We start from the raw sequence: 22,303 nt of genomic DNA, 5'->3' as shown, positions 1-22,303 counted from the left end.
GAGTTTGATTCACGATAGATAGCTGGTTGTAGCTAGGAATTTTATACTCTTTTACATGTGCTTGAACACAGATATTGGATCCAGGCTGGAGAGAGCTGAAACAGTTTAATGTACCCCTTCTCTCCCAACAATGATAGCTAAATATTTGTATCCTCCACCTAATGAAGATTTCATAGGGCTCAGAATAAGCCCTGTTATGAAAATATATTGGGCCATATTCTCCACCATTAACATCAGCTCAGGATCTGGCCCATATTGTCTCGTGTGGAGAAGCAGAAACATAAAGCAGATGTTGCATCTGCACGTAGAGCCAGGCAGCCTGTCTGTGGCTTGTATTTGGCTGCTGTTGCTGTCCCTTTTTAGAGTGAATGCCCCATGTTGTATTGTTTATGTTGTCCTGAGATCTGCTTGGAGTCACGCTGTATGACTTCTGCCCCCTGGGGTCCTCACAAAGACACAGTGGGTATCCCATGAGGCTATTTCAGTGAATAAAATAATTTAAATAATTAAATAAGTGCTGTCATCTGTTGTGACAGACACGTGACTGAAGACCCAGCTATTGGCTAGGCTTAGCATGGAAGAGACTGTTCTCATACGAAGTTTGCCTGTTGAATTTTCTTCAGCTAGATTGCCAAGTATTTGAAATCGAACATAGCCATTAACTCAGGCTGGCATTAAGCATGGCAAACAGACCAAGGGTTTTGTACATGTGTCTCTGAATAGCCTCTGACGCCAACTTGTATGGATGCCCCTGAAGGGGTTGGAACCTGGTACTTTTTGATCTAAAAGCATGAGCTAGTCCTGGTTGAGCTAAAGGACCAGCTCTACTAGCTTGGGGGCAGTAGACAGACTTATAAATGTCTGTATGTGGGCCACCCACTTGAGAAGGCTGAAGAGCAGAGTGAGTTAGCCTGGCTTGCCATTAGTTTACATTTCTTTGGTGTTACATTTTTGGGGAAATAAAATACATTGTATTTACAAAAAGACATTGTTATTTCTGCAGGAATTCCTCAATGCTGGGTCCCTGGAGATAATACATCCTTGAAAATACAGGCTTATATTGTCAAAATGTGTCATCCTTATGCTGTGCACCACCATCTCTGGATTGATGTTGAAATCTCTTTGTTTATTATTTATGTTATGGTGGCTCTTAGAGGCCCAATTGTGCCAGGTGCTGTACAGACATACAGTCCAAAATAGTCCCTGACACAAAGCACTTAAGATAGGAAAAATTAACTATGTCTGTCTCTCTGGTGCCTAATATTAATAGGGTTTTGTCTTTATAATTCTGCCTTCTTTTTAAATGCAAATGCTGTATTCCTCTGGGATGATATTCCCTCAGCAAATGTGCCCCAGATGTGCGCCAGACGTCTCCCAATATATCAATAGCAGCACTGTAGTTCTGCTGCATGGTGGATGGGCAGCTGCAGAGTAGGTGTAGGGAGAGAGAATAGCCCAGTGCAGAACTAAGGGCCGGCTGGGGAAAAGGGCTCTGGTGTGGGGTTCGGATCTGTGAACACTTGGATCAGTGGCTGCAGTGGTTATGGCCCGGAGCAGCAGTGGCTTCCTAAAAGGGAAGGGGCACCAGCACCTGAACTGTTGCCCTGCCCCCCCATGCCACCCTTCCCCTCAAGCCCCTGCCCCTTCTCCCTGAGCCCCTCCCCTGAGGCCCTGCCTTCACACTGCCTCTTCCCCTGAGGCTCTGCTCCCACACCACCTCTTCCCCCCCCCCGCAAGACCCTGCCCCCTGCTTGCTCCTTACCACCCCACCCACCACCCATTGCTTGCCCTTACCGCTGGTAAAAATTGTGAGGGCATAGCCCTCCCACTTTTAAAAGTGTGGGGGGGGCGGGGTCATGGCCCTCTGGCTCCCCATGTTCTGGCACTCCTGGTCATGGTCCCTATCTTTGCCTACAGCCTGGCTCAGTAGCCAGAGCAAGCCTGTTTGCAGGTTGCTGGGGAACTCTGTATCTCCTCCTCCATCCCAACAGTGTTCTTGCAGCTGCCTACACAAAGACCTTTACTCAGGCTTACATGCATGCAGCTTACATCCCCAGAGCACAGAAGGGGTAATTGATATGTTGCTGAAGCTGGGCCAGAACAGGTGACCAAGAATCCTTCCACTCGCAAAAGGCCTGTTAATAGAAATGTAATGAGAAGAAATACTCCAAGACAATGGAGTTGAAGAATACATCAGAATGTTCATTTAGCCAGAAACAATGACTCAGTAAAGGAAAAGAGAAATCCATCACTGAAGACACCTTTCACTGGCAAGTCAATGCATGTTTTGTATTGGGAACATGGAGCAAGTTAGCATTTTCTGTGGTCTGTGAACTTCAAATGGGGCTAGAGAAGCTGGGAATGACAGACAAAAGTGAATGTGTATTTGAAAACACAGTAGGGAAACTAACATCTGTCCTTGTTTCTGAAGATGTTACTTCTACTACTGAAGATGGTATCTAAGCACTAATATGTGCTGGGGTTTCCTGCTCAGGGATTTTCTCTCTAGTGAGATTAGATATAGGCAAAAATTTTCATCTAAAACCTTTTTTGGCAAAAAAGTGCAGCTTCCATAATGCCAAAATGTTTCACAAATTCATGTTGTGGGAAAGAAGCCACAAACAAATATGCTGAAAAAGTTAAGACATTTATTTTGAAATTTCCTTCAAATTTATTTTAAACAATTTAAAAAAAAAATGCTCGAAATCAAAGCAAAACATTTCATTTAACCCAAACCTTTTAATTTTTGAATTTGCTGAAAAATTTGAAAAATTTCATTTTTGGATAGACCTGAAACTATTTTTTTTAATTGTTCCAAATTGCCAGTGACCTGAAAAAGCCATTATTTGACCAGCTCTAGATGAGACACCTTGTAAAGATGCTGCATATCTCTCAGGCTATCAGAGGCCAGACAGCTTTCTAACTTGTTAATGCAGATGACCTTGCATATAATCCAGATCTTGTGACTTAAAGTTTAGGGATAGTCTAAAGTAGTGATACTCAGGCTGTGGCTCACGAGCCACAAGTGGCTCTTAAATGTGTCTTCTGCGGATCTTTGCAGTACATGATACTAAAACACTGTGTGATTTAAATATTAGCCAGTCTAAGTTATTAACCAATCAAGATGATTTTCCTATGTTATTAACCAATTGTAGTTGATAAAATAACACTACCTGGTCAGTCATTTTGCAGTGAGAATAATTATACTAAATAGGAATATATAGTGCTGTAGTAAATGAAACAATGAATTTACACTACTGTGGCTCTTCTGGGTAATGTTGATTGCTAATTTGGCTCCTGAAACACTGAGATCTGAGTATCACTGGTCTAAAGGCTCCTTCAATAGTATCCACGTTAGGCGGAAATCCTGTTTATTTCTGTCTTCTCTCCATTCTGCAAATTACCAACAAATGCTGCTTCTCTTTGATCTAAACTCAGTTGGGTTCTGCCTTTGCTTAGGCTGGGAAATTAGTGGCTGCTGCTCTTGAAGGAAATGGAACTGTTGGCCTGGTTTCAGAGAGAGCGAAGGGTGCTCAGTGCTACTCTAGGTCATGCCTGCTGTTGTCCAAGGAGGCAAAGATAGGTGTATATGACAGCTGGTTTTCCAGACAGTGCTCAGGAGAAGATTGTGGCCTATCTCTGGAACAGGGTTTCACAAGCCTTGTGGGGAGAGGAGGTTGGGGAGCCAGCACACAATCTGCAAGAAGGGTGCTGTAAGCTTCCATCAGTGTAAACACACAGACATCATCACAATATGATTCTCTCTTTCATTTAAACAGAGAAAACCAGAACCTGGAAGTGCAGAAGACAAATTCCTCTGGCACAATGAGCTCTGGTAAGTCACTGCTCCTCGCATGCCTGCCTTTAACTACAGAAATCCTCCTGTCCAGTTCTAATGCTGTGACTGTTTTGTGTCTTTATCTGTTCTCTCTGAATCGACCATTCCTGTGTGGGATTCCACTGTTGAAGGCCACAAGAAGTTTTCATAATAAAAAACAAACCCTGGTTTCAGGTTGTCATTCCCCCCTGCAGCCTGTATCAGCATCAAGATGACAAGAAAAGGAAGGACCGATCCTGAGCTGGGGTCAGTCAGCTTGCCCCCTTTGACTCTGTGGGAGCTAGGCTGCCTGACCCCAGCTGAGCTTTGAAACTCTCCCCTTTCCATGAGCTTGGGCCCATGTATTGTATTGACCTGAGACCTGGCACAATCCAGCTCTTCCCCTTTGAACTTCATTCATCTCTCAAACTCGGGAGATTCGAACCAGCAAAAGGATCCCACAAAATTCTGTGACCCCAAACTACTGAGTTTCATTTAGTTTTAGCAGTTGGTCTGTTTAGGACAGTGGTGCCCAAATTTTTTCTGTCGCACCCCTCCCCATACTGGAATCTGTCCACGCCCCCACCGCCCCCATTACAGCACAGCTGGCGCAGCCCTGGAGTTTGGGCTGAAGGTGGAGCTGGGGGCAGAACGGGATGAGGGAGTAGTTGGGGCTAGAAGCAGAGCTTGGCTGGAGGTGGAGAGGGAATATGGGCAGAGCTGGGCTGGGAGCTGGGCTGGGGGCAGAGCAGGACTGGGTGGCTCTCTCCCCGCCCCCGTGGGGGCTGGCCCAGGCCCCACTGTGCACGCTCCCAACAGTCCTCTACAACCCCCTAAGGGAATGCACCCCACAATTAGGGGACCATTGGTTTAGGGTCCCCATTGCCGCTAGCCTAGGACAGCCTTGAGTGTCACTTTAGAAGATACTTCGGAAATAGTACCGGGCACTTGGGCAGACCCTTGATCTCCCGTGGGTTTGTATGAGGGTAACTGATTAGCAAATAGTGACTGGGTGGGTATTTAATTTTTTTTTATGGTGGTGTCTGGGCTGGAACTCGGTTGTGCTAGGTGCTGTACAAACACACAAACAGTCCCTGCCCCCAGGAGCTCCGTCTCAATGGGCAAGGATGAGAGTGGAAGTGAATTTCTGTCCCTAGATCTGGTGATCAGCTCACACTGGGCATGTGGGTAAGCATGGTATCAACACACTCCACTTGCAGCAGGCTGGCAGATGCCCACCTCATAATACCTGTGTACCTGTGAGTGATTTTTGACCCATGTCATCCTTCTGTTGTCAACGATTAAATTATATCACAGATTTCACAGTTAAGTTTATTGCTGCCACTTGTTAAGCTTAATAAACTACATGTATATCCACAGTGTTTTACTATTCCCTGTCCTGTTCCTTTCTCACGTGTCTCCTGTATTTCTGCTGTAGACAGTGGAAATGCTTTTTTTGAAATCCTGAATATTGTCAGGCCCTGCAGTGTGGTCAGTGTGAGCTCACTTATCTTAGGGTGCTCCGGCTTTCCCTTTGTCTTTCAGAACAAGAAGTTGATGTTGTGAAAACCGTGGTCAATGGGCTGATATCAAGCAGCGATGGACAAGAGCAAGGTGAGTCAAATACATTCAAAAGAATCTCTGCAGCTCCCCCTGCACGTCAGTTGGAGTGGCGCATCTATTTCCCCGCAGTTGAATCATTACAGTGTCTTACTGTGCCCAGCTGCAACCACAGCATGAGGGGACTGACCCGGTATTAAATTAACATTCATGTTTTAAGAAAAACTATCTTGTCAGCAAGGGCCTGATCCCAGACTCGTTGAAGAACATGAGCCTTTCCAATAGGCTTTGGAACCTGGCCTTGCATGATTAGATTTTTTTTTTATTAGTGTATTTGGGGTGGGAAGATTTTTACCCTAGGCTTCTGCTCTGGTATTCATGTCCTTTCCTCTCCTTTGATGGCTTTTTATGACAGGCAGTGTATTTATTATAGGTGAATGAATGAGCTGGTTCAGAGTGAAACAGAACAAGCGCTTGGCAGAGTCTATATTTTGCTTTTCCAAAACCTTGTTAGTGTGGTTATTCCCCAAACCAAAGGCAGTTTGGAACAGGGTTGCAGTGTGTCCAAACCTCCCCTTGAAGTCCATTGAGGAGGTGGATAATAGTCTCTGATTTAAGCTCACTTCTAATACAGATTAGCTCAGAACCGTGCCCCAAAACTGGAAGTCAACCTTTCTTGAGGTTTGAAAGAATTCAGCCAAGTTCTTCCCCACATCATTCCTCTCGGTACCTTTCCATTCTGGGGCAGCCTCTGCATTTTCAGGTTTTATCCAGAACCACAGCCAAAGTGCCACAAGACCACCACAAGCAGAAGCTGTTCTTCTGAGTCTAACATTACAGACCAAAAGCAGTTTTGGATAAAGCTCAGGGAGGCTTCCAACCTTTTGAAATCAATGAGTGTTCTATATGCAGAGGCCTTACAAGGTCAGATCCTAGAGGTAAAATCCTGGCTACGCTGAAGTCAATAGCAAAACTCCCATTGACTTCACCAGCACCATGATTTCCTCTCAGGTGTTTTATCCCAGCTGAACCTCTTGAGTTTCACCCATCACTAACTTTGCCTGTGCCCCATGAGGATAGAGTTCAGTACTGCTCATTCAAGGCCACATTAGGAAGAGTAGGGGAGGACGAACCAGATGCTTTGGAGAAGTGAGCAACCTTTAGAAATTTTCAACAAGTGCTAGAATTTTGCACAGTGCTGCATAACAGAGAAAAATACCTCTAAGACAGTGTTCAGTGTTTGTTGGTAAAATCCAGTGTTTCTGATAAAATTAGTATGCAGAAAAAAGGAGTTTAAACAGAATCCATCTGATTTGCTGCTTGGCTGAATGGATCTCTCAAGACTGGATACCTTGATGGTACCCTCTGGTTCTGGTTCCTTTTCGAGACTCCTGGTCACAATTCTCTACTCCCTGCTATTGATGTCATAAAATATACACATCAGAAACATAGGATTTGTGCAGAATGACCAATCAATGTTATTCTCAGAATCTTAATCTGTTTGTTTCCTCACTCAGCATAATTTTAACTCTGCAATTTAAAGATTTTTTTATCTTTGCATGTAATATATGTAGCGTCTTGGCTAAAGGTTTATACTAAACTTTAGTTCTGTCATTTGAAAACGAACATTTGAAATTCTCTTCCCCCACAGTATATTGGCAGCCAGGACTCAGTCAATTCACTAACCAGTACTGTACCCTGCACAACAGATACACATCCTGAATTAGGATGAATGAGGGGCTATTTTTAATGATTGCATCACTGCTCTCTGGACTGCTTTTGTATATGAAATTTCCTGCTATTGTCATTCCTGGTTTCCCAAGTACTTTAGAAAGCTTTGTGGCATGTTTCCTTAATTGTGTTCTTCCCTTCTGGATGCACCAACTACACTTTTGTGTTTGCAGCCATTGACGTCCCTTTATGTGCACGCTCTATTTCTGCCGTTAAAATAATCCCCGTGAAGAAAGTGAAAAGTTCTCCTGACCTAATGCTACCTACAGGTATCTTTTTTTCAAAACGCATTAGTAGGCCATCATCCACTCTTTCTGCCTCACCCCCTTGTTAAGATAGTTTTCAACTTCATCCTTTTTTCACTGTTTTCCAGTGCTGTAGATTTCATCAACAGCTAATAGAGTTATACCATGATGACACAATTCATAGTTCTCAATAATCCAGTTTCTCTGCAGGCATAATTAAGCATATTTGAATTTGGGATCTATGTAAACTCTTCTGCTAATGCTTGGTATGAACATTACTGTTGTAACCTCATTTTAAACCAAACTCCTGAAGAGTCTAAAATATTTCCTGTATGTCTTAGGTCCATAGAGAAGTAAACAGACATCAGAGATTTTATTTTGCAGGTTCAATCTTCTTTCAGCATCTCTATTGCTCTTTCTCTCACTCACACACACACATCCTTCCTCTCTTGCCATGATAAAGTGAAATCTTCCCCATTAACCCTTTTGGCATTTTGCTGAGTTTAGACAGTGAAACCAGACTAACCAACTCTACCTGTCATTTCTAGTCATTTTCACTTGCTGGTTCTGACACACTAGCACAATGCTCAGTGTTTGTAGAACACTTTCCAGTAGAAAGAAAAGGAGTACTAGTGGCATCTTAGAGACTATCCAATTTATTTGAGCATATGCTCAAATAAATTGGATAGTCTCTAAGGTGCCACTAGTACTCCTTTTCTTTTTGCGAATACAGACTAACACGGCTGCTACTCTGAAACCTGTCATTATTTCCAGTAGAGCTGCTTAAAAAATGGGTGGGAAATTCTGAGATCTCAAAATCTGATTTTGTACCATATCAGGGTATAAAGTCAAGTACTGCATTTTTATTTTTGCAAAGTGAAATATTCCAAAAATATTTTGTTGCAGTTGCATCGGTGTGATATTATGTGATCTATAATATAAAAGTCAAAATGTTTGGACTTTTGTATTATAACTTACAGTACATAATATAAAAGTCAAAACAATAAAGCTGAAATGAAATGTTTTGGTTGCATCAAAACACCATTTTCTGATAGAAAATTGTTCCGTTGGAAAATTTTCTACTAGCTGCAGTTTCCAGCACTGCAAGGGAAGACTCTTTAAATTGAAAACAAGAGCTAATTTTTAAAAAGTGACACAGCCTCAACTTAGACTGTTTGCTCTTAGGGGCCTTTTTCTTCTGTGTTGGTACAGCATGTAGCATGGTGGTGTCTTGGCCCACAACCAGGGCTCCTGGGTGCTATGGTAATACAAATAATTAATAATAAATAATAATCTGCAAAAATATGCATCTTTGGATCCTGATTTGGAAGTTTCAAAGCCCAAAGTTTAGGGTTGCTCAGATTTGGGGGTTTGGGCTGAGTTTTGGCTAGTTTTCATGACCCATTTGACAGTATAATTCATAAAACCACATTCACATTCTGGTAGACCTAGTAAAAACTGTTATAGAATCAAAACACTGGGGACTAAGGTGGAGATTTTTAATAACCTAACTCCCAGATTAGGCGTCTAACTGCCACTTGTGCGTTTTGTAAATTGACCCCTACCCCTAGATGATAATGTCCCTAAACTAGTAACGGGTAAGGTCAGGCCTGGCACTACCATTCAGTCAAACATAAGGAAAGATGTTCAGTGATTGAATCAGTGTTAGGCTGGGCATGCATTTTTCAATTTGCGTATAATAACAAAAGATGCTGGAATGGCTGTTGGAAAAGCACATGAACTCTGGTACCAGGCCAGTGAGCGTCCAAGGCATTGACCGGAGTGTGAAGAACTGTCAGACTCTAGTCCCTGCTACGCACTGGAACCATATTTGTAACTGGATTCGAGGACAATACAATGAGGTTGTAACTGAGTTTTAGCTAGGTCACCTGTATCTGTAGTATAGACAGCACTGGCTTGGGGAAGGATGGCTCTAGAAGGAGCACCTGGGCACAAACTGCAAGCGCATGAGTAGACCATGGACTTCAGTGGGATGACTCAAATGTGGATGGTTAAGCACATGCCTAAGATCTTTGCCTTCAAAGGGCTGGTGTGATCTGAGTGATGGGGAAGGAGGGTGACCTTAGTGGTTGTATTTTGAACTACTTCTTTCTGATCCTATAAGGTGATCTCGTGGGTATGGCACAGTAAGAGGGCAGGGTGTGGGAGGCATGCGCTGCACTGCCTGGGCTTTATCCCTTATTCTGGATAACTATACATCTTCATTCTCCATCAATCCAGCATGGAACTCACTGCTGAGGCCTTGTCTACACACACAAGTTATGCTACTTCGTACCGGCATATTTAAAGTGGTACAACAACCCTAGTGTGGGTGAAATTATTGTGATATAAAATTTATACTGATACAAAATCTGAGTGTAGACCAGGCCTAGTAAAGCAAACAAACCTGTGAAATTTATTCCAAACAGCCAGCAGGTCTTGCCACTTTCCTAGCTGAGTTACACTGACTCAGAACTTTATTTGTGTGTTCATCAGTTATCTTACTTATTTTTTAAATATATAACTGCTGTTATTACTTAATGTTTTAAAGTCAAAGCTAATGTTCATCTGCATAAAAATTAGAACAATTCACTCAGGACAGCCATGTTAGAATTACTCCAGAGCCACCAGCATACTGCCATAGAACTATGATGGCTTCCAGTAGCTCCAAAACATCTCCTTTGTGTGTGTTTTCTTTAGACAAGGATCCCACTAAAGTCTGCACTGGAAAAGGGACCGTGACCCTACGGGCATCTCCAGCCTCTGAGGAAAGGCCAAGTATCAGTCCCCCATGTTCTCAGGATGTCCAGCAGTCAGAAAGTAAGTCTAGTATGTAAAAGGTTAAACATAAGCAGGGCCGTCCTTACCCATATGCAAAACACGCAGCTGCGTAGGGCACCAGGAAATCTGGGGCACCAAATTTCCCGGTGCTCTGCACAGCTGCGTGCAGCTCCAGCTCCTGCTCCGGCTCTTCCCCAGGCCCCCACCCCTGCTCCACCCCTGCCCCGCCCCTTCCCTGCCCAGCCCCGCCCCTGCTCCACCCCAGCCCCACTCCCCTGAGCTCTGTAGCTGGGCTGGGCCTGCACTCACCAGCAGTGGGAGTGCAGCAACCCATCCTCAGCCGCGCTGCCAGTGAGTGCTGGGGGGTGGTTCCCCCTGCCCCCCAAGCCAGCCACCCCCACGAGGAGGCCTGGGGCCAGCCTCCCTGCTTCCCCCCCCAGCAGAGGCCTGCCCCCCCCCACACACATGCACGGGGTGGGGAGGGGGTTGCGTAGGGCCCCAGAATTGCTAGGGATGGCCCTGAACATAAGATACCACAATTGTAACTGACCCCACATGGCGCTTGAGTCCAGGCCTTCAGTGCTAAAAGCATGAGCCCTTCCCACTGGCGCTAAAGACCTGAGCAAAAGCAGACTCCTAAATCTCTTACATGGGGCAAGCTGCTCGAGGAAGACAAAGCCCCAGAACCTCTGAGTGTGAGTTTCATAACCACTTATACACCACTGGAGAAAATGCATATTTGTTGCTTCGTGTTGCTGGCAGGAGTGCCCAAAAAATCATCCTGTCTTCCCAGGTAGGCCTTTGTGTTCCTTCTTTTATCCCGGGCCACTGCGGGGGATGGGAAGTGTCCTGGTGCAGTCGCTGCAGCAGTGGCATTCATTTTTTTGCTGTAGTCAAGGCCCCTGGGATGGCGTCCCAAGTTGACAGTGTTGCCATAGACTTCTGCTGTCTTTAAATAGCAGATGTGTAATTACTTAATTACAGGAGACAAGTAAAGCATCACTAACCCTGCCTGCACCTTGGATTTTGCATATAGAATGAACTCCCAAAGGGAAGATGCTATTAAAAGTTAGGGTTGTTCAGCTTCTCCCCTGAAAGTGAAGCACATGTAATTACAGGACCTGTTGTTAGGAAAGGGTGATTCTATTCTTTCCAGCCCTAATGCCCGGCTTTCTACCTCCCCCTTCTCCTCCCCTCCTGATCCAACCATGACCTCTCCTCTTTTCATTCTCTCCATTCTCTGCTTTCTCACCCCCACCCCCTTTGCCTACCCTTCCTGCTGGTGGCTTCATAAATTTCCAGCAGCGTGAATGGCAATGAGCCCATTACTATGGAAATGAGCTCATTAATACTTCTTTTGCTGACTCCCTCAATCACTTTATGAAATGCATGTTGGAGCTGGAAGAGCTCTTTGCACAGTACGTGAGCGGCCAAAACGGCTAATGTGGAAAGAGGGGGAGGAACTCAGTGGGCGATGGGTAGATAGCCTCGGTGCCTCTAGCCACAGGGACTGGGCTGTAAAATAGCATCATGTGTTGTACCCCCACCCGTACTCGCAAAATAGACATTTTATTTGTCAATGGGTCTCTGCACAAGGTATTCTCATGCGGCAGTATTAGAAAGGATAGCTATGGTTATCCAGCCGACATCATGGCTTGACACTGAGACCCTGCATTTTTAGCTGTGTGTGGGGCATTTGGACTCCAAACTGCAGCACGAGAGCAGATAGCTCAGCTGAATGTCAATGACCAATTGTTTCTTCATTGCTCTGAATGAATCGCCTTGTGTTTACAAAGGTCAGAAACTGTGAGGGCATCATGTTTAGGGCCAGTTTCTATGGCAATTTGGCATCCCTGTCAGAAAGCATTGTGTGTGTGTATTGAAGTAGCCTGAATGTTGAGTTCAGTGGGTACATGTTTGCTGTAAATGTAACAGTTTATTTTTTTCCCTTATTTTTCCATTCTTCCTTCCCTCCTCTCTGCAGCACACATAGCTCTGGAGACAGGAAAACCAGAAACAGGTACACATGCTTGTTGCTTTGTTTTGTTGTTTCCCCAATGTATTTCTTGTTGCCCAGCAAAAAGCAACAGGTCCCCTCTCCTTGTTCCCCATCTAGCTAGAGTGAATTCCCTCAGACCTGAAGTTCTCCTTCCCCTTTTAGATGATTGGAGGTTATCCTCTAATGGAGATATCCAGCCATCTTCTCTGGCTGCCAAGGGCTATAGAAGTGTGCGTCCCAACCTCTCCTCAGAGGGCAAACCACAGGTAAGCATCTTTCCAGAAGATCTGAGGCTTTTCTTGAGGGGTCAAGCACAGGATTCAGAGTCAGGAGACCTGTGTTCAATTCGCAGGCTTGGGTAAGTCTCTGTGCCTTCATTTTTCCTATCTGCAAAATGTAGAGAATGCGTCTTTCCCAGGAGTGCTGTGAATTCATTAATTCATTAATATGTTTTAAAGCATGCTGAGCTCCTTGGTGGCTATAGCAGGGCAAAGTACCATTCAGCATTGTTTGTGTGGGAAGGCTCAGCCAAGAGGTAGTGATCAATTATTGTATGGCTTTTCTGTATGCACTCTGACCTTCCAACTGCAGGTGGCTGAATGGAGAATTAAACTTCCTAAACCCACAGAGTGGCCTTAAAAAAATGTCTGGAGAAGGCCTTGTCACTTTAACACTAGAAATGATATAATCTTTTGTCAGCCCATATTGGAAAGGTTATTTTCCTCCCAAATCTAATCTGAAGTGTTGGGATTGGTCTGCCAAGCAAAGAGAAATGCTAACCTATGGATGCAATTTTCAGGTTGAATTCAATGGGATGGGAAAACCTGAGCAACCCTTCTTTATAAACTGCCTTCTTGAAGAATGGCATCTGTTACTGCTCTGTTAAATGTGAAATGGAGGCCCATTAAAATCTTATCCCTAGTACAGGGCAATTGCTTTAATCGTGGCAAGCTCTTGGCAACGCCACGGATCAGACACTGCGCCTGAAATGTTAAGTGAAAGATGAAGAGGGCACCAGTCGGCCGAGGACATAAGGAGTAATGAAGCACTAAAAGAGTGAGCTGCTTCCTGCATGAGACATGCAGCTGTTTCGCAGTTAGTTATTGGGCATATAAGTGAACAGAGATAGCTCAGTTTTAGTTTCACAGAGTGCTGTTTTTAGAAGAGTCCTGAGGGCACTTAAACTAATGTCAAATAAAACAGGGCTAAATTCTGCTCTCAGCCACATGGATGTAAATGTGGAGTACCATGGTCACTGTTAACAAGCAACTTGCCACTCTGTAGCATCTGGAATGTGGCAGTATTTTTCCAGTCGCCCAGCTGTATCTGTGGTATCCCAGTGTGATAACCAGGGTGGCTGCTGGCTGGCTCTCCATGGCAACTCCTGATTTATTCAGTGAGCTGTAAACCAAGGATAAAAAAGGGCCTATCCAAAGCTCTGGGAGCCCCTGCCAGAAATTACAAAAACAATAAAATTAAACCACCCCCAGAAGACCGCATTCCCCTCCCTGACCATCTCCACAGCAGCCAGCGTAAATACATGCGCCTTACATCATGCCCAGACGGTCAGCAGACTCGAGCTATTTTGGACCAGTGGGAAAGCCCATGCTAGAGCCAAGGGCCACTCACTGGGAGTGCTGTACTGCCTTCCTCCCCACCCCAGCTCAAGTGCCTCTGTTTAGCATAACATTGATAGGATGGCTACTGCAACTCTGAAATCTGTGGGGTTACTCTGGACTTTATACCAGTACAAGCGAGAATAGGAGCTGCCCCAAAGCTGCCTAGGGTGATGAATTTTAAAAGAGAACATTGATCAAGGCAATAAAGTTCTGAGCTGTTAAAGCCTTCAAAGAAGACTAGAGGCAATCCCTATCCTGTAGGCTGGCATTCTAGTCGTTTTCCTTCTAACGGATGGTGATTTACAGTTACCTGCAGCTGTAAATAAATACAGTGAAACGTCCATGTAGCAAAGCCACTTCTTTTGCTACAGAATAATTTGGCTCTAAGCAAAGATTTGCTCTAACTGGAATTGCAATCGCCACACTGCTCTAGAGTTGCAATCTGTACGTTGCGACGCACTGAAACAATGAAGGAGTTTCTTTTTGCTTCTCTAGGAAAATGATTTCGCTATCAGAAGGCTTCACTCTAAAGACAAGTTTCTGGGAACCCAATTCCACTGTAGATCTAAATTGTTCCGTTTTTCTGAGAGTGCTTTGTGAATGAGGGATCGTTTTAGAAGGGAAGTGGGGTGTCAGCCTTTGGCAAAAGTAAATGAGACTTTTTTTATTTGACCTCTCTGTATAGTGGAACAACCACAGTATAGTAGGTCACTGCGGTATGGTTTCGCATTAGCAGAGGCACCGAATCAGATTTCAGCAATTTGCTTAGTGTGCCGTAGAGAAGGGCCTGAGCTGTAGAATTCATATTTCCTGCTGGATCCGAATGTGCCCGAAGCTGAGGAGTGCTTGAGCCAGGGATCATGGAACACAGAGTCTGGTTCTGATGGTCAGATCTGCATTTCAAAGTTCCTGGGGAATGTTAGGAGCTTGGGTACCCAGGCTGATCCCTGCGGTACCCAGAGTAAGGTTAGCCCTGAAAGCAAAGTGAGATGCTCTTCATAGGTTTGAACTTGAAAGCTGGAAAACCTTTTCATACCCCAACGAGCAGCATTGAGAGCGAGCAAGTTGGGTGCCGGGCTTGACGATTCCATATTAGCTTGTTGTTAACTTGTGGTTAGCCTGTGTCTAAACAACAAAGTATAAGAAGCAGTGAGAGGCAAAAGGGCATTGTTTAAAAAGTGGATAAATGCAAAGTAATGCACATTGGAAAATATAATTGCAACTATACATATAAAATGATAGGGTCTAAATTCGCTATTGCCACTCAAGAAAGTTTTGGAGTCATTGTGGATAGTTCTCTGAAAACATCCATTCAGTGTGCAGCGGCAGTCAAAAAAATAAACAGAATGTTGGGAATCGTTAAGAAAGGGATAGATAATAAGACAGAAAATATCATATTGCCTCTATATAAATCCATGATATGCCCATATCTTGAATACTGCATGCAGATGTCGTCACTCCATCTCAAAAAAAATATATTGGAATTGGCAAATGTTCAGAAAAGGGCAACAGAAATGATTAGGGGTATGGAATGGCTGCCAATGAGGAGAGATTAATAAGACTGGGACTTTTCAGCTTGGAAAAGAGACGATTAAGGGGGGATATGATGGAGGTATATAAAATCATGACTGGTGTGGAGAAAGTAAATAAGGAAGTGTTATTTAGTCCTTCTCATAACACAAGAACTAGGGGTCACCAAATGAAATTAAGAGGCAGTAGATTTAAAACAAACAAAAGGAAGTATTTTTTCACACAACGCGCAGTCAACCTGTGGAACTCCTTGCCAGAGGATGGTGTGAAGGCCAAGACTATAACAGGGTTCAAAAAAGAACTAGATAAGTTCATGGAGGATAGGTCCATCAATGGCTATTAGCCAGGGTGGATATGGATGGTGTCCCTAGTCTCAGTTTGCCAGAAACTGGGAATGAGCAACAGGGGAGGGTTCACTTGATGGTTATCTGTTCTGTTCATTCCTTCTGGGGCACCTGGCATTGGCCACTGTCAAAAGACAGGATACTGGGCTAGATGGACCTTTGGTCTGACCCAGGATGGCCTTCTTATGTTGTTCTCATTGAATTCAATCCTGTTAACCCAAGTCTAATGACCAACTTCATTCTTTCAATTTTTTTTCTTTTTCCCTTCATTTGGTGCTGATTCCTCCTCCTTCCCTTGAATCTGATTGGACAGGCCCTTTCCCCTCCCCGTCCTCCTCTTCCAAAAGAGGAGAGCTTTGCATGGCACCCTCGCACTGACATGAAAGTAACCAACCTGCTGCCAGTGCCCATAATGGACTGTGTGTACCTGAATGCACCCAAGCCTTATACACAGCATGTGTCACCAAGTTGCAGCAGGCAGTGTTACTCCTCATCACCTGCACCCTTTGCAACAGTCCCCAGTGAGAAGCCATGCTTTTCCACAGGGCATCCCCAATCAGCCAGTTTGATTCCCAAGGACGTGGTGCATGCTGGGCAGTCACTTTCGGGAAGTAGCTCCTTGTTATCAGACACTTCATCCAAACATCAAAACCCTGCCAGGGCAGATCCTAGTAGTGAAGCTGGAATGAATTCCACGTATGGGACTAAAGCAGATAAAAAGGTCAGCAGTCTATATGTGGCTTGTTTATCTAACAGCACTTGCTCAGCTGCATCTGAAAATTCCACCAGCATTGCACATGACCAAACAGAGAGCCCCCGTTTGGGAACTGAGGTCACTCAAGCACCAGCCACCAACATTGTTTCCTCTGTAACAGATGCTGGAAAATCTCTTCCTCCCCCTCCTCCTGTCCCTCCCAGGCCATACTTTAACATTGTCCTCAGTAAAGACGCAGTTAGCTATGGTAGAAGCCATTCCTCCAGGACTCAGTCTCCACCTCCTCAGGCTGTGAGGGACAAAGTGCTAGAGCCCCAGAGTACGGCTGGCAGTGAGGACAGGATGAGAAAGGAACCTTATCTTACGCAGCAGCAGCAGCAGCAGCAGCATCTGTACAAGGTGAAGGGACGCAGCATGGTACATGTTTTCTTCATAACTTTGTTTTCTTTCAGCCGTGCGAACGGTTCTCTAATTCGTACGGTGTCCCCTCTGTATTCACCTCTTCTTAATTTCTGCACGCAGGTCACTCTTGTGTAGTTTGATTCTTGTCATTTGCTATTCGATAACCTCTCACTTTCCCCCCAAAGACTGAAGAGTATGTTTGTGTGATGTGTGCGTGTTTGCAGGCTAAAATCATTTGGTGAGGGGGTCAGCAATGGGAAATATTCCTGTTTAGGTAGGTGTACCTGTAGCAAGTGCTGCAATGCAGATGAACTGCTTTGTGGTTCGATCGAGAATTAAAGGACAGGGGGAAAAAAACTGGCATGCCTTATCCAGTGTGTTCACGGAGCCTTTGGCTGCTAAACAGAACATCCCTAAGGGCATAGCTCGCTCTGAGGAAGGAATGTCCAATGGCTTGGATGCATGCCAGCCTGTCACTACCCATGCAGTGCTGGGATGTGCACCCACGAAAGATGGATTGCCCCTTTGCGTAACCCCAACTTATTTCCCACAGGATGCCATTTCTACCACCACAGCTCAGCCTGAGATTATAGTAGTCCCACTCCTCCAGGTTAACACAGACAGAGAGCAAGAAGGCAGCTCCAGCACTCCGCCACCGCCTTTGGTACCTTTGGGGCAAGGTGCCACGTTCCCTGAGACCGTTCCTACTGGCTCACCTCTGACTTTTCCGACACTAGACGATTTCATTCCCCCTCACCTCCAGAGGGGTCCCCAACATCACTATCTGCCCTCCTCACCTGGCATCTTGCCCCCAATTTGCCAGAAACTGCCATCATTCTCACCGTCACCTCCACTGGTGCCTCCCGTCCCGGAGGCTTTGCACAGAGTCTTGGAGCCTGAAATCACTGGAGTCCTCTCACGTACAGTAAGCTTGTTGAGTACCCTCCTCACAGCTTTCCTGAATTTGTTTCTAGGTTAAAATAACTTTCTCATTGGCATACTAAGCTTTGAAAGAGGAGCACTGACTAGCACCTTGCCAGCAGCATGACCCCTGAAACCTTGTTTACGTCCTGTTACAGTGCATGTATGTCATCTACCTTATCTGGCTTGGGAACTTTGCAATTGTTTGGTTTTTCCCCAATATTTTACAGTCTCTCTCCCCCACCTCTATCTCTGCTGGATAATCTACACCTTTGGCTTTAACCATCTTAGGGGAACGTACTATGTATGATACTTGCACTTCTCATCTGAAAGAATAACACCTGCTGCTTGAGCTTTGGCTAGCTGATGGTCTCTCGACAACAGTAATATCAGAAGCAGCAAAAGCAATGCAGTTAAGGATGGCACACTCTGTCCTGCATGGTGATAAAGGGCTACGTTCTATGTGTGTATTCCCACTGAAGGCAACGTGAGGTTAATGCCAAAACAGAATGACCCACAAGCTGTAACTTCACTTGCTAATCTGAGACCCTTGCAAGTTTCTAAGCACCATGTGTCCCCGTGTTTGAAATATCCTTGCTCCTGCTGAAGTCTTTACGTTCTTCAGAATTCTCACATTTTGACAGGACATCACCCTGGTTTTTCTGTGTTCATTTTCTCTTTTTAAACCCACTGCCTTTTTTAGAAGGGGGCAAATGTAACCACAAGAATAGCTGTAAAGGTTTGGATGTTCATCTGAACCTCTTTGTAACAGAAAGTTTACCACCAGTAACCCTATTACAGGATTTCCAGTAACTCCTGAATGAGAAATCCAGCAAGAATAACTTCTCTGATGATGATTTTTTGGCTGGGCCTGGAAGAAGTAGCAGAGAGGCATGTGAAAATGGAAAGAAACAAGAGTGGCATTTTCAGAAGTGCTCAGCATTGGCCTAACTCTGCTTCTATGGTCAGTTGGATTTTTACAATTGGGGAGAACTTTCAAAAGCACCAAAGTGACTTAGGAACCTAATCCCATTTAAAGTCAATGGGATTTAGCTTTCCAAATCACAAGGGTGCTTCAGAAACTGTGATCCTCTTTGACTCTAATGGGAGCAAAGTGTCGCCAACTTTGTGTGATTTTTGAGGACGCCACCCTCAGTTTCCCAAACATTTTCTTTTAAATGACAAATTTAGGTTTGGTGTATATTTTTGGCAGTGAAGATGCTCCACTGTGATTGAAGTAGCTCACTACACTGTGGTCCTCTGGCTCTGCCCACCAAGCCTTCCCTTCCCACACACCCCATCTGCCTTCTGTGCATTGTATCAAGGAGGCTCCCCAGCATGCAGCAGATGCATGCTCTCTATATGGAGCATTCAGATCTGCCTCCCCACTCCTGTGCTCAGCAGGACTGCCTTGCTTCCACCGCTGAGGGTACCTCCATAGGTGGGGGCCTAGATCTGCCCCTCAGAGAGCTTTGGAAACTCCTGGTTTTGAGGCTGCTGAACAGTCACCTCTTCTTATGTTCTCATAAAATGACTCAGGCCTAATTAGACACTTGGTGGTGTAAGAGTGTCAAGAGAGCTGAATAGTTCAGCCCTGCTGCCTCTCTGATTGAGTGAGGCTGATTGTAGCTGGTGGTTCTGCTAATAACATATCCTAACCAGAAATGGTCTATGGCACCAGGCCTCACTTTGGAGCATGTTACTTCCTGATCCTACAGACACTTCCTGCTGACACTTCCAACCACTGAGCTCAGTGGGACTGCTCACAGGCAGAAGTGCTGCACTCAGTTGTGCATGCAGGATCAGGCCCTGCAGAACAGTAACAAAGCCGGCAGCAATGGAGCAAGACTCTCTGGTCCCCTTTTTTAAAGAATGACTAGCCCTGTGGGCCAGCTCCGTTTCACAGACCAATGGCTTGCAGCATTTCACTCTGACCACAGAGTCAGAGCAGCACGGAAATCCAGAACTCCACACTCTTGCTTTTTGGATGCCCATTTCCCATTAATTTCTGTGGGAATTGAGGGTCCAAATCCTTCTGACACCTTTGAAAAAGCTCTGCCTTAATGACAAAATCAGCACATAAAAATACATGTATCGTTTTTGGCCAACGGCCCCATCTCCCTAGCCTCCCCAGCAATGAGTGCTTCTGTGCACCTGATCTGAAAGGGTCATGTCTGAGCTAGCCTTTAACATCTCCATGCAGACCCAGTCTTTGCTCCAGCAGCACAGATGGTGCCTCTGTGATGCTAGGATTGATTTAAAATAAATAATAGAGTAACTTGTGTTAGGCAATCCTCATTGCTCCCTGAAGCTGTGTTGTGTCTTCCATGCTAGTGCCCTATTGGTTACTCTCCACCTGTTTTTTTTTTTTTTCATAGTTCTGGGTGCCCAGTCGTCACACTGTCTAATGTCTCCTAAGCGATGGTGCTAAACTTATTTTTCTGATCTTCCTTGCAAAGCCAGCTGCAGTAATCGGGTTTCACTCAGAATCGCATGAGTTTTGCATGTCTGACTACTTGCTGGGAAAGGAATTCTCTTTAAAGAAAGAGTGGGTGAGTGGGTGGGTCTCTCTCTCCCACAACCAGATTAGCTCATTCCTGCTGCCAAGTGTATGCTGTATATAGCACGATGGTTGAAGTCAAGGACACTTCTTCTGGTGTGGAGGGAGAAACCCAGTACAAAAGAACTATAGTTATTCCTTATTCTACTAACTGCAGTTAACAGGGAATGGAATGCCTGCAGGGTCAGGGTAACAACCTGTGCTTATGCCTTCTACTAAAATGTGCTACGATACCTTTCTTATTCCATTTTAAAATAACTTTTTCCAGAAACACCAGCGGGCTAGTGATGCTCACACGCATCTTCTTCTCATTTCCAGGACCCGTGTCCTGTGCTAAATGAAGTCTCCCCGCCTCGCACTGGCACCGAATACCAATCCTCCTTAACGTCGATCAGCAAGCCTTCCTCCACCTATCCCTCAACCACAATTGTCAACCCTACTATCGTCCTCTTGCAGCACAACAGAGGTAAGGAGACATGCAGGTGTATCTCCACTTGTGGCTCAGGTTCATTCAAGTGGAGCAAGCTATTGAAACTCATTGTAATGAGCTGGCAAGCATGTGTGTGTACAGCCGTCTTCTGGCTGAAATCAGAACTGTTGGAGTAGATGTCTTAGGCTCTGTACTGTAGGTGGTGACAGAGCTTGGACTTTTGAAGTAGAAGTGTCCGAGTGTTCTCCCTGCTGCAGTCACTGTGAAGGTGTAAGTGGCTGAGGCATGCTGTACACTGATAGCTGAGACCTGCTACATGGCCACAGACGTGGTACAACATATAATTAGTGAGAGACCCAAACAAAAGCCTTGGACCCCAGAGTTTTGGGGAAGTTTGGTATTGATCTTTGCAATTGATCCCAATCTGTGTAATGGGACAAATCGAAACCCCAAATCACATCATTCTACAGCTGCCCTGGCTCAAACCCATCTCTAGTTACAATTCAAACCCTTTCCCTCCTTTACAGTAGCTCCCTCTGCAGGGTAGGTTCCATATCCTATGAGAGAAATGTTGCTCCTACTCCACTTTCCGTGTAGGTAATGTTATCCCAGCCCCAGTCAGGATCTGTATTGCCTAGAGGAGTTAGGTATTGATTTCCAGTGAGATTTGGGCACCTAACTCACTTACACTGCTTTGAAAACCCCAGCCTAGGATGTTACCATTTTCCTTCTATCAAGGAAATCAAATATCACCCATTAGAAGCAAGGTCCATTTCTCTCCTGCTTTTTATCGTCCTTATGGAAAGTGCTCCCAGATGTGTTCTTCCGCAGTCCTGAAATGCTGTATTCGATTCTTTTCTAAAGCTGACTTCAGTCTTTGACCCCAGAGCTACTGATCGAAGTTTATCTGCTAGGTAATATAGCACAATTAAATAAACCCATCACTAGCTATCGGAGTCATACTCCCTGCTCCAGCTGGAGCCCCTGTTAGTAGCCATTAACAGGAGCCTTCTCCCTTTATGGAAAGCATTGGCCTTAACTTAGCCTCTGTGGGATGTGACATGATTACCTTGGCTGTACAGACTGGAAGGCTATGAAGCCCAGCTCAGCTCTTGGATGGAGTTAAATGCTGTGCATGGCACATTGGTGTTTCCTGTGGGCAGAGGAAGATGCAGGCCCTCTTTCCTTCTGCCAGTGCTCTGAGAGCAGCCTGGCTCCATGCGAGCTTTGGATAGTGTAGGTGCAGCTTGATTAAAGGCCTTTCAGCTGTTCCGTCTTGATGTGCTCAAGCTTGTTGTGTCACACACAGTTCTCCCCTTGACAGAGAAGAGCCAAATCCTTTGGTTGATTTTAAATCTGTACTGAGCCTTTTCTCACTCAGGACAATTCAGGTGTCTTTGTCACACAAGGAAATGCCTCTTCCGTTCTTCCCTGAAGCTACCATCATCTACTCAGCGGTTCTCTGGGCAGCCTGCAAGCTCCTCAGACTTTGCTGAGGGTCCCACACCGTGACCAAGCATGGAAGCACCAATGATTTAGTATGTGTCTGGGTCTCTGGTCTATCTCCAGTAGTGCAGAGAGCTAAACAACACATTCCTCTTCTTCCTGAGTTCTCTACCTCAGCTCAATACACAGGCCTCCTCTCTGCT

The 22,303-nt window shown here is 45.1% G+C and overlaps 1 protein-coding gene across 17 annotated transcripts in view; it reads left to right on the top strand.

The window, feature by feature from the left end:
- SORBS1 (sorbin and SH3 domain containing 1) overlaps window positions 1-22,303 on the top strand; it is a 110,938-nt gene that overhangs the window by 8,996 nt on the left and 79,639 nt on the right. For 6 of the 17 annotated variants that reach the window (XM_043550569.1, XM_043550570.1, XM_043550571.1 and 3 more), the window contains exons 2-10: window positions 3,780-3,835; window positions 5,363-5,431; window positions 7,282-7,377; window positions 10,054-10,173; window positions 12,119-12,154; window positions 12,296-12,399; window positions 15,940-16,740; window positions 17,297-17,668; window positions 20,543-20,690. In XM_043550569.1, coding sequence (XP_043406504.1) covers window positions 3,780-3,835; window positions 5,363-5,431; window positions 7,282-7,377; window positions 10,054-10,173; window positions 12,119-12,154; window positions 12,296-12,399; window positions 15,940-16,740; window positions 17,297-17,668; window positions 20,543-20,690 — 1,802 coding nt within the window. The remainder of the gene's footprint in view (window positions 1-3,779; window positions 3,836-5,362; window positions 5,432-7,281; window positions 7,378-10,053; window positions 10,174-12,118; window positions 12,155-12,295; window positions 12,400-15,939; window positions 16,741-17,296; window positions 17,669-20,542; window positions 20,691-22,303) is intronic. The other 11 variants (XM_043550575.1, XM_043550574.1, XM_043550576.1 and 8 more) reach the window with 4 other exon arrangements.

The sequence above is a fragment of the Chelonia mydas genome, chromosome 7 (genome assembly GCF_015237465.2).
Source record: "Chelonia mydas isolate rCheMyd1 chromosome 7, rCheMyd1.pri.v2, whole genome shotgun sequence".
Classification (NCBI taxonomy): Eukaryota; Metazoa; Chordata; order Testudines; family Cheloniidae; genus Chelonia; species Chelonia mydas.
The sequence above is the reverse complement of the archived record's forward strand: the minus strand, read 5'-3'. Positions and strand labels throughout refer to the sequence as shown.